The 12,044-nt window shown below is 42.8% G+C and overlaps 1 protein-coding gene and 1 non-coding gene across 3 annotated transcripts in view; one reads left to right on the top strand and one right to left on the bottom strand.

The window, feature by feature from the left end:
• The window catches only part of COL24A1 (collagen type XXIV alpha 1 chain), a 481,357-nt gene that overhangs the window by 436,136 nt on the left and 33,177 nt on the right, over positions 1-12,044 (bottom strand). For both annotated transcript variants that reach the window (XM_029063711.2, XM_029063709.2), the window contains exon 2: positions 9,833-9,897. In XM_029063711.2, coding sequence (XP_028919544.1) covers positions 9,833-9,897 — 65 coding nt within the window. The remainder of the gene's footprint in view (positions 1-9,832; positions 9,898-12,044) is intronic.
• On the top strand, positions 2,991-3,128 carry LOC114811769. Its single transcript, XR_003759465.1, has one exon. It is a non-coding gene; the product is annotated as a small nucleolar RNA SNORA7 (small nucleolar RNA).

The raw sequence follows: 12,044 nt of genomic DNA, 5'->3' as shown, positions 1-12,044 counted from the left end.
ACCTCGGACTCCCAAGCCCGGACTCTTTCCACTGAGCCACGCTGCTTCTCAGTGGGAGAACTGAGTGGGAGAACAGGTGGTGAAGCTCCATTTAACAGATGAGAAAACAGAGTCAAAGAGAAGTTAGGTGTCTTGTCCAAAGGCGCAGAACAGATGAGTAGCAGAGCCGGTATTAGTACCCAGTTCAGGAGGCAGCATGGCTCAATGGAAAGAGCCCGGGCTTGGGGAGTCAGAGGTTTGGGCAAGTCACTTCACTTCTCTCTGTCTCAGTTACCTCATCTGTAAAATGGGGATTAAGACTGTGAGTGCCACGTGGGACAGACTGAACAACTTGTAACCCCCCCCTCAGCTCTTAGAACATAGTAAGTGTTTAACAAATGCCATCATTATTATTATTATCTGACTTCCAGGCCTATGCACTTTCCACTAGACCATACTGAGGGGTGGGATGAGTAAGGGTAAGGGGTGAGGAATTGGGGGATTTATTAAGCCAAACCTCCTCTAATTCCCAAAGTGAGTGCTGAAGTGCCCCGAAGTAAAGTCCACTCCCATCTACATGGATTGGCTCCTACACATCCACGCACCTGAGAGGTGCCAGGACTCTGCCCAAAAGAGCCAGGACTTTAGTGCTAATCACAGGGCTTTCATTCATTAGTATTTATTGAGTGCTTACTATGTGCAGTGCCTCCAGGTGCTCTACAAGGGCAAGCTCTGGAACTCTGGCAGGGAAGACCTTGATCGCCTGTGTCTATTTGACTTAATGTGGGAGAACTGGTCTCTTTCTACGAAATACTGTGCTTTGTAGGGGATTTAAGGTGAGATGAATAAACAAGCATTCTTTGTCTCACCACGGTGGGTTATGGCTCTACTGGAATCTAAACCTCCTAACATTAAAACTGGAAGGATATCAAGACCGGGACCCAAGAGACCGGGGTTCTGATCCAGGCTCCACCACTTGTTTGCTCTGTGTCCTCGGGCAAGTCACTTGACCTCTCTGTGATTCACTTCGCTCATCTGTAAAATCGGGATTAACATCTGTTCTTTCTCCCCTTTATACTGCGAAAACGTAGGCTGTCAGGTTTGGATCTTGTTTTGACCTCAGCACTTAGCTTATAGTAAGTGCTCGATAAATATCACAGTTATTATCGCTGTTTACTAAGGCCGAGCTAGAATTGGAAGATCTTGAAGGAAATGGGCCAGGGATTACAAACCAGGGCAGTAAAGAACCTGAAGTATTTGGAAAGTAATAAAAAACTGGGGGTTGATAGGATGTAAACTTTCTAATTTATGAGGAGGTGAACTTGGATTAGAAAATTGAAATGCAGCTCTTGAAATATAGTTAGTTGTCAAAGACAGATCTGGTCTAAGAGTTTAGGAAGCACTCAATCAATGGTATTTGTTGAGCACCTATTTTATGGAGAATAATATAGTAAGAGCTTGGGAAAGTTCAGTACAACGGAGTAGGTAGATGTGACCCTCAATGAGCTTTCAGTGTAAAAATGGAGATCACATTAAAAAAAATTATGGTGAGGAGAAATAATAGCATCTGTGGCTGTCTTTTTTTTAAATGGTATTTGTTAAATGCTATGTGCCAGGCACTGAAATAAGCTCTGGGATAGAGCCAAGTTAATCAGGTTGGACACAGTCGCTGTCCCATATGGAGTTCACAATCTTAATCCCCATTTTGCAGATGAGGGAACTGAAGCACAGAGAAGTCAAGTGACTTGCCCAAGGTCACACAGTAGACAAGTAGCAGAGCAGAGATTAGAACCCAGGTCCTCTGACTCCCAGGCCTGGGCTCTATCCATTAGGCCAGGCCACTTCTCTAAAAATGAAGTCAATTTGACTTTATTTCTAAAGTAAATATCCTCCAAATCACCCAAAGAGATTGTCAGAGAGTAGGAGCCTAGCTGTTCCTCACATTGCCCAGCCCTGGACATCGTATTAAGGGAATTTGCAGTAGTGCCAAGTTTTGGTGGCTTCCAGCCAATCATCACAGAGAACCTTGGAAAGTACATTATTGGAGAAAAGTATAGAAATGTGCCAATTCCTCAGAATACTCAGTCTCAAAACAATCCATTTACCTAAGCATGAAAACAGTCATCTGTCACAAATCAGTAGCCAAAACTTACTTGGAAAACAATGACAAAAATTTGTACGTCTGTTAATAAAGCACTATTTTTCAAGCCATTATGAAATTGCTCTCTCTAAGCATTTGTCTTGGATGAGAATGGTTTATAGGAACAGTTACTGAAGCGTCTCATTCAATAAACCAATCAGAAAGCAAACATAATTTAGTAGGACTCTGGAAAAATCTAACTTTAAAGGGATTTGAAGCTTTAAAAATATGGCATCGTCGTTTGTGGTGAATGCCGAATTATCCCAGTAGCCAGGCAAAAAGATTCTAAATTTCTTCTGAAATCCTTTCCCTAATCTTATGATTCGTAACTGCTAAACAGGCCACTGATCCTTAGCGAATGATATCCCAGAAAACCCTTAGTATCATTATATTAGGCAAAGAAAGAAGTCAAAAAGATTCCAGCCCACTCCTATCCTACTCTCACTGGTTTCCTCCTTCAACCCAGCTTACACATTTCGCTCCTCCAACGTCAATTCACTCACTGTACCTTGATCTTGTCTCTCTCACTGCCGACCCCTTGCCCAAGCCCTCCCTCTGACCTGGAATTCCCTCTTCCTTCATATATGACAGATCACACCTCTCTCCACTTCCAAAGCCTTATTAAAATCACACCTCCCCCAAGAGGACTTCCCCTCATTTTCCCATTCTCTCTCCCTTCTGCTTCACCTATTCACTTGGATCTGGACCCTTTAAGCACTTGATGTTCACCCTACCCTCAGCCCCACAGCACAAAGGTACACATCCATAATTTCATAATTTAATGTGCCTCCCCCTCTAGAATGTTAAACTCCTTGCGGTCAGGGAACGTGCCCACCAACTCCGTTATTTTTTACTCTCCCAAAGCTTAATGACCCTCTCGGGGTCACAGCTGGAGAATTTTCAGTACTCTACCAGTCTCGGCTATGGGAGGGAGAGTCAAGCAGAGGCCTACCCATTCCATTCCTAGCTTGGGCAGTGGCTAGAGAGTGGAAGACAAGCTGACACAAGTCAAAACTCACCTGCGCTGGGCAGCAGCGGCATGGGAGAGAGTCAAGGGCAGAGACTCAAGTCTACTGCGCGGAAGGAGGCAATGGTAAACCGCTTCCGGATTTTTACCAAGAAAACTCTCTTGATCCACTACCAGAATGATTGCAGATGGAGGTGGGGCGTTCTGGGACAGATGTGTCCATGGGCTCGCTATGGGTCGGAAACGACTCAAAGGCATGAGACAGGAGCTTAATACAGTGCTGTGCACCCAGTAAGTGCTCAATAAATGTCTTTCATTGATCGAATGAGTTTAGTAACCAAATGATGGGCATGTATCTTCTACCATTAACATCTTGGCAGCATTTTAATACTTGTGTTTCCTTACTTTGCAAATGCCTAAGCTATTAGGTTGATAAATTCAGGTACACGGGTTCATTTGGGACGAAAGTGTCAAAAACTAGAATATAATGGTGATTTCTGTAGGCTAAAAAACTCTTCAAAATAGAGAAAAAATCATGAAATTGTTTAGGTTTCATTTACTTATTTATTTTTTGCTAAGCCTTGAGGCATTCTGCCTTTCCACAAATTTTAGAAAGTCAAATTAGGACTTTGCAGTGGAGGAAAGCTAAAGGTCAAAGGGGAAATACAATGTCTCTATTCTACTGCCTTTTTTCTTGTTCTGTGCTTCGAAGATCTTCATTTAAAAAAACCCACAAAATTTAGCTTAATCCACTGAGGTTTAAACTGCCTGAGGAAAACAAGATGTTTCATCCCTTTACCCCTTTATTTAAACATCCCTTCCCTTCCTCACCGCCATCATCAACAGCTCACTCTCATGACTCTGTTCTCTCTTTTTAACATGATCAAGTCCCAACAATCCTCAAAAAAACCCAAACAACCTTTCGTTCCCACTGCACCATCCAGCTATTTCCCCATCTCCCTCCTACCATTCTTGTTCAAACTCCTCAAATGGGTTGTTTTCAACTGCCGTCTTTCCTTCCTCTCGTCCCACCCTCTCTCTTGACCCTCTATAATCCAGTTCCCACCCCCTCCAATGTTTCTCCGAGACAACCAACAACATCAGAAAAGACATCCTGAAGAAGATGCCATTTTAGAAGGGCTCTGAAGATGGAGAGAGCAGTGATCTTTCGGATGGGATCGGGGAAGGGACTTCCAGGCCCAAGGGAGGAAGTACACAAGCAGTCAGGGGTGAAAGATAAGAATGAAGCACAGTGAGTAGGTCGGCTTGAAAGGAGCACACTTCCTCGTGAAATCCAAATGTAGCTACTCTATTTTAATCTTCCTGAACCTCTCAACAGACAAGCCACTTGTGGTTCCCACCCATTTCCTGGAAACACTATAGAACTTTGATTTCTCCGTCAAGTCTTCTTCTGGTTCTTCTCCTACCTCTCTAGCTGCTCCTTCTTGGTCCCTTTTCAATGGGTCGTCTTCTGCGTTCCACTCCCTTGATTTGTCCCTCAAGGTTCAGTCCTGCGTCCCCTTCTGTTGTCAATCTACACTCTCTTCCTTGAGGAGTTCTTTAATTACAACCTGTATGTGGAAGATGACTCCGAAATCTACCTCACTAGCCCCAGCTTCTCTGCATTCTTCCTTTTCTTCGTTCATTCATTCATATTTACTGAGCTTTGACTGTGGGCAGAGCACTGTACCAAGCGCTTGGGAGAGTACAGTAGAGCAGAAAACAGACCCATTCTCTGCCAACAGTGAGCTTACAGTCTAGAGTTTCCAGAGTTTCTTCCTGCGTCCAGAACATCTCTCCAGGAATGTCCCGCTGGCACCTCAAGCTCAATATGTCCAAAACTGTACTCCTCATCTTCCCTCCCAAGCCCTTTATATCCTAACTTTTCAATCGTTGTTGACAATACCATGATCCTGACTGTCTCTCCAGCCCACAACCTTGTTATTATCCTTGACTTCTCTCTTTCGACCCCTCTGTTCAGTTCCAAACCAAGTCCTTTTGTTTTTTTTCTTAACAACATTTCCAGAATCAGTCCCTTACTTTCCACTGAAGTTACCATCATGCAAGACCAGGTACTTCTAATATCCTGCCGTGATCCCCACATCAAATTTCGCTCCTCTCCTGTCTGTACTTCAACTGCAACCTGGATTATTTTCCTAAAACATCTCCCCGCTTCTCAAAATCCACTGACCATTCCTCTCTGCATCAAGCAGATACTCCTAACCACTACAAACCAGTTTGTACTCTTGTCTCCTCTCAAGCCAACTTACTCACTTTGCTTCATTCTTATCTTTCACCACCGCCCTCTCGTGAACTTCCTCCCTTGGGCCTGGAATTCATTCATTCAATCGTATTTTTTGAGCGATTACTGTGTCCAGAGCGCTTGGAAGGTACAATTCAGCAACAGATAGAGACAATCCCTACCCAGCAACAGGCTCTCAGTCCCTTCCCCCATCCCATCTGAAAGATCACTGCTCTTTCCATAATAATAATAATAATAATAAAGATAGTACTTGTTAAGTGCTCACAATATGCCAAGCACTGTACTAAGCGCTGGGGGAGATACAAGGCTATCAAGTTGTCCCAGGTGGTGCTTACACTCCTAATCCGCATTTTACATATGAGGTAACTGAGACCCAGAGAAGTGAAGTGACTTGCTCAAAGTCACACAGCTGACAAGTGGCGGAGCCTGGATTAGAACCCACGACCTCTGACTCCCAAGCCCATGCTCTTTCTGCTAAGCCAAACTGCTTCCCATCTTCAAAGCTCTTCTGAAGGGACATCTCCTTCAGGTCTTCCCTCACTAAGTTTCCATCCCCCTACCCTAAGGGCAGAGAACTGAGTCACTTCACTTCTCTATGTCTCAGTTACCTCATCTGTAAAATGGGGATCAAAACGGTGAACCCCACTTGGGACAGAGACTGTCCAACCTGATTTGCTTGTATCCGCCCCAGCACCAAGTACAGTGCCTGGCATATAGTAAGTGCTTAACAAATACCAGCGTGGCTTAGTGGAAAGAGCCTGGGCTTGGGAGTCAGAGGTCATGAGTTCGAGTCCCAGCTCTGCCACTTGTCAGCTGTGTGACTGTGAGCAAGTCACTTAACTTCTCTATGCCTCAGTTACCTCATCTGTAAAATGGGGATTAACTGCGAGCCTCACGTGGGACCACCTGATGACCCTGTATCTCCCCCAGCGCTTAGAACAGTGCTCTGCACATAGTAAGCGCTTAACAAATACCAACATTATTACATTATCCTTTTTATTATTATTATTATCACTGAGCTAGGTTCTTTTCATTAAAATGGGGAAAAAAAGCCATACTGATTTCAGAATTACAGCTGAGGGTTAACTTGCAAACAGCATTTTAGATTGCATGATTGGTGCTTGGCAGAATTAGCATTAAAATTTCTCCTGCTGGAATATTAATAGTCTCCAGATGCTAACATATTTTAAAGGGTACCATCAGGACAGGATTGTAGCCAGTCTAACACCTGAGATAACTGTGCTAATAATGATAGTATTTGTTAAGTGCTACTATGTGCCAAGCCCTGTTCTAAGTGCTGAAGCCATTAGAATTTCTTTGGACTTGTCACACAGTTAGCCTGCTGATAGTGAGCTGGAATAGATAACTCCTCAAGCTACTTAAAAAAAGACTAAATTCCAAGTTACGTCATAAGAGCCTTCTTTAATCATTTATGAAATTTGTAAAAAGAAATTATGGCCATCTTTTAAAATACCCAGGGATATTTACAGAAATGTCAAGGGGCTCCTACTGAATAAGTGTTCGGGGACAGTGCATTTGGCATGTAAAAAGGGCATCACTCTATCATCATCATCATCATCAAACGGTATATATCGAGCACTGACTGTGCAGAGCACTGTAGTGAGTGCTTGGGAGAGTACAATACAAAAGAGTTGGTAGACATGACCCTGCTCACACTGAGCTTAAAGTCACTTCTTCGGGCCTCACATTTCTTCAGTTTAAACGGGCTTTTAGTTAAAACTCTTTCTGGTTAAAAAGGAGAAGAATAAGTTGTGTAAATTCCTATATTTGCTTATTACTCTTTCCACCTTGAACTCCTGAAAGAAGGGAAGGACCACAGATGCTAATAGAATGCAGGAAAAAGAACTCTTTATGTCAGTAGATTGGAGTGAAAGGTAATAGTCAATGTCGAGATGCTTTCCAAACTGAAGAGCTCTTTATTTTCTAGTGGCAGAGAAAAATTCCTCTTTAATGGCCAAATGGAGTAAGCCGTATAACTAGAGAAAACCCTTAGGAGTCTTTTGTTTACCCTGTCACTCGAGGTTCCAAAGTATTCTCCCTCTTAGAATCAGGTGCTTACACTTTAGGTTGAACATTTCCATGGGCTCAACAGATCATTACACAGTTAGATTGTAAATCCCACGAAAGGCAGAGACCGCATTTAATTTCCACCTACGTATCTTCTCCCAGTGCTTAGTACTGGGAGAAACTTGCTTAATAAATGCTATTATTATTATATAAGGTAACAACAACCTCCCTCATAGTTTCAGGGAGGAAAGGATGATTACTAAGATTGGAGCCTTTTTTACCTTATTAATAGAGTCATTTTTACCAAATGACAGGAAGGATCTGGCACCAGGACAAGTTTCTCCTTATCATTCATTCAATCGTATTTATTGAGCGCTTACTGTGTGCAGAGCACTGTACTAAGCGCTTGGAATGTACAATGCAGCAGTAAAGAGAGACAATCCCTGCCCACAATGGCCTTACAGTTTCATCAATACAATGGCATTTAAGCTAGCCTAGTGAAAAGAGCAAGGATCTGGGAGTCAAGAGATCTGAGTTCTAATCCTGCCTATGCCACTTCTGTGCTATGTGAACTTGGGCAAGCCAATTAACTTCCTTGAGCCTTAATTTCTTCATCTGTAAAATGAGAATTCTATAACCATTCTTCTTCCCACTTAGATTGTGAGTCCCATGGGGAATAAGGATTATGTCCGATCTGTTGACCTGGTAACTAACCCAATGCTCAGTGTAGTGCTTGGCAGCTAAAAAGTGCTTAAAAATATAACAGTTATTATTATTATTATAGTTGTAATTATAATTATTATCTCCAAAACACCTCCTGTGTGAAGAACCCTGTCCCAGGCTCTTCTAGTGGGAATAAAAGGAATTTACACTCTAAAGGGGAAGATAACTGGGCATAAATTGCCAAATTTACCAGAAATAAAAGAGTACAGAACATCCACCTTCAGCTTTTTCAAACCACATAATAATAATTACTGTAATATTTAAGCACTTACTATGTGAGATGCACAGTACTAAACACTGGGGTGGATACAAGCAAATTGGGTTGGACACAGTCCCTGCCCCTGATGGGGCTCCACAGTCTGACTCCCCATTTTACAGACGAAGTAACTGAGGAACAGAGAAGCGAAGTGATTTGCCAAGGTCGCACAGCAGACAAGTAGCAAATCCAGATTAGAACCCACCACCTTCTGACTCCCAGGCCCCTACTCTACCGCTCCCTCCCCACCTCACACATCTTAAAAAGTCATTTCTTCCAAGAGGCATTTTCTGACTGCCTATTTTTTGATCATGCCAACTCACCAGGCACCTCTGAAATCATGTATACACTGGTTTATCTGTTCCATCTTTATTATCTTATTTGTGTTTTTTCTTCTCTTCAGGCTACTGAAGTCAAAATCCAACACTTCCTGCTATTCTAGAGATACATCGAGCAATCAGGGGAGAAAGAACTGTAAGAATAAGAATGTACTACAGAACTCAGGGATGAGGAATTCTCTTGATACCCAACACTCTCCTGGGGCAGTGCTAAGGGGCAAGAACAATACAAATCATCATCATGAACAATGGTACTTATAGAGTGCTTATAATGTGCCTAGCACTGTACTAAGCGTCTGGGAGAGTACAATACAGCAGATTTGACAGACATGTTCCCTACCCATAACCTGCTCACAAGGCTAGAGAGGGAGAAGGACATTGAGAAGCAGCGTGGCTCAGTGGAAAGAGCCTGGGCTTTGGAATCAGAGGTCATGGGTTCGACTCCCAGCTCTGCCACTTGTCAGCTGTGGGACTGTGGGCGAGTCACTTCACTTCTCTGGGCCTCAGTTACCTCATCTGTAAAATGGGGATTAACTGGGAGCCTCACGTGGGATGACCTGATGACCCTGTATCTACCCCAGCCCTTAGAACAGTGCTCTGCACATAGTAAGCGCTTAATAAATACCAACATTATTATTATTGATATAAGAAATAATAATATATAATCTACAAATCAATGCAGCACCCAGCTAGTCTCTAACCAATCACATCTATTTTTAAAAGCCCCTAAAATGCAAATTGAGTGTATTAATAATGCAAATCTAAACTGAGTACTTATTATGTACTTGTGTCTTCCCAAGAAGTGCAAAGGTAATTCAGTTACAGTTTACCACCCCCAAGAACACCCACTTGCAGTGAAGTCACAATCAAAGCCTTTTCACTGTACAAGACTTCTCTTTTACAGAGAGCTTGCTTAAAAATGTAAGCAATTTCACAGACAGAAGATCTGAGTAATTCTCAAAGGTCACTTTTTTCCCCAAAAGTGGGTCCTTTACCCTTACATTCACAATGTACTCTATGGGATTTTGGATTGTTCTCTATGGCAAAGCTACATTTAAAGTCTGGATGATCAAAAGCGCTTTCCTTTGTTGTCTGAGTAAACGATTTGTTCAAACTGTGAAGAAAGAGGGTTTCTCACCTTGCTCCTGCACATGTACAACTCCCACAGCTATGCATAATGCAATAAGAAGGAAGAGATTTTTCCTGAAAATAAAAAAAAAGAACAGTAAAAACAGTAGCCTTGCTTAATGATCAGCACCTAAATGCCATATGGAAAATAAACTTTGTTCAGAAAATGCATTCAGCAGTAGAACAATGAAAATATACTATTGGACATAGTATTCTCAATAGCATTTCTTACAACGTAACTAAATGATCAGATGCGGCCGTGATAGGGGTGCAATTTGCATTTTAATATTTTATTTTTCAAATAATTTCACATCGATTCTATCGTTTCTCTTCTAGACATTGTTGAGAGGTGGTGGGGGTAAATGTTGATGTTTCTATTATACAGATGAAGAAACAAAGCACCAGATGGCTGAATGACTTGTCCAAGGTGATACAATAATAATAATGATGATGTTGGTATTTGTTAAGCATTTGCTACATGCACTGTTCTAAGCGCTGGGGTAGAGACAGGGTAATCAGGTTGTCCCATGTGAGGCTCACAGTTAATCCCCATTTTACAGATGAAGTAACTGAGGCCCACAGAAGTTAAGTGACTTGCCCACAGTCACACAGCTGACAAGTGGCAGAGCCAGGATTCGAACCCATGACCCCTGTCCCCCTAGCCCCGGATCTTTCCCCTGAGCCACACTGCAATAAATGCATCAGACGAGATGCATTTATCTAGGTCTTTAGTACTTCCCACTAAACTATCTTGCCTCACTTACTATCAGGGTATTCAATATTCCCCCCTATGTTCAACCCCTCGGCACTTAGGTACATATCTATTTATTACATATTGTAAACAATGTATATTAACATCTGTCCACCCCTCTAAACTGTAAGCTCACTGTGGGCAGGAAACATGTCTCATGTCTATCAACTCTGCTGCACAAGTTACTTCATTTCTCCGTGCCTCGGTTACCTCATCTGTAAAACGGGGATTTAGACTGCGAGCTCCACGTGAGACAGGGATGTGTCCAACTCGATTTGCTTGTATACACCCCAGGGCTTAGTACAGTGTTTGGCACACAGTAAGCACTTAACAAATACCATTTACTCTCTCTCATGTACTTAATACACTGCTCTTTGTAAACAGTGGGCAATCAATAAATACCACTTATGATCATGATTCTTTGCATACGATCCATCCAGAGATAATGTTTTGAGATGAGTCCCTCATGGCTCAGTTTTGGGTCCTCTTCTATTTTTCTTCTACACCTGCTCCCTTGGAGAGCTCATTCTAATTCGGGCTCCACCATTTGTCAGCTGTGTGATTTTGGGCGAGTCAAGTAACTTCTCTGTGCCTCAGTTACCTCATCTGTAAAAATGGGGTTTAAGACTTTGAGCCCCAAGTGGGACGACCCGATTACCTTGGATCTACCCCAGAGCTTAGACAGTGTTTGGCGCATAGTAAGCATTAACAAATACCATCACCATCAACTTCACCTACCATCTCTACATGGATGATTCCCAAATCTATCTCTCCATCCCTAAACTCTCCCCTTCTCTGCAGTCTCACTCTTCCGCCAGGCTTCAGGCTATTTCCATCTGGATGTCCTCCCGTCACCTGAAACTTAACATGTCGAAAATAGAACTTCTCACCTTTCCACCCAAACCCTGCCCTTTTACATCACTGTAGACATCACCACTAATCATATTTATTGTGTGCTTACTGTATGCAGGACACTGAGCTTGGAAGGACATGTGTGCAGGACATGTGCTTAGAAGAGTTCAATATACCAATGGAACAGAGTTGGTAGACAGGTTCCCTTCCTACAGCAAGCTTATGCTCTAGAGGGGATGACAGACATTAAGAAATACATCAAATATGGTTATGTACCAAAATATGGTGGGGCTGATGAAGGAGTGAATAAAGGGAGCAAATCTAATTGCAAGGGTGACACACAAGGGAGAGAGAGAAGAGAAAATGAGGGTTTACTCAGTGAAGGCCTCTTAGAGATGTGTCCTCAATAAGGCTTTGAAGGTGTTTGTTGGATAGGAAGAAGGAGGGCAATCCAGGCCAGAGGCAGGACTTGGGCTGGAGGTGAACAGATAGATGAGTTTGAGGTAAAGATAGTAGGTCGGCATTAGAAGAGTGCAGTGTGTCGGCTGGGTTGTAGTAGGAGAGCAGTGAGGTGAGGTAGGAGGGGGCAAGATGAGTGAGTGCTTTAAAGCCTGTGCTA

Source organism: Ornithorhynchus anatinus, chromosome 4 (genome assembly GCF_004115215.2).
Source record: "Ornithorhynchus anatinus isolate Pmale09 chromosome 4, mOrnAna1.pri.v4, whole genome shotgun sequence".
Classification (NCBI taxonomy): Eukaryota; Metazoa; Chordata; class Mammalia; order Monotremata; family Ornithorhynchidae; genus Ornithorhynchus; species Ornithorhynchus anatinus.
Note: the sequence above shows the minus strand (reverse complement) of the source record. Positions and strands in the feature narration are given on the sequence as shown.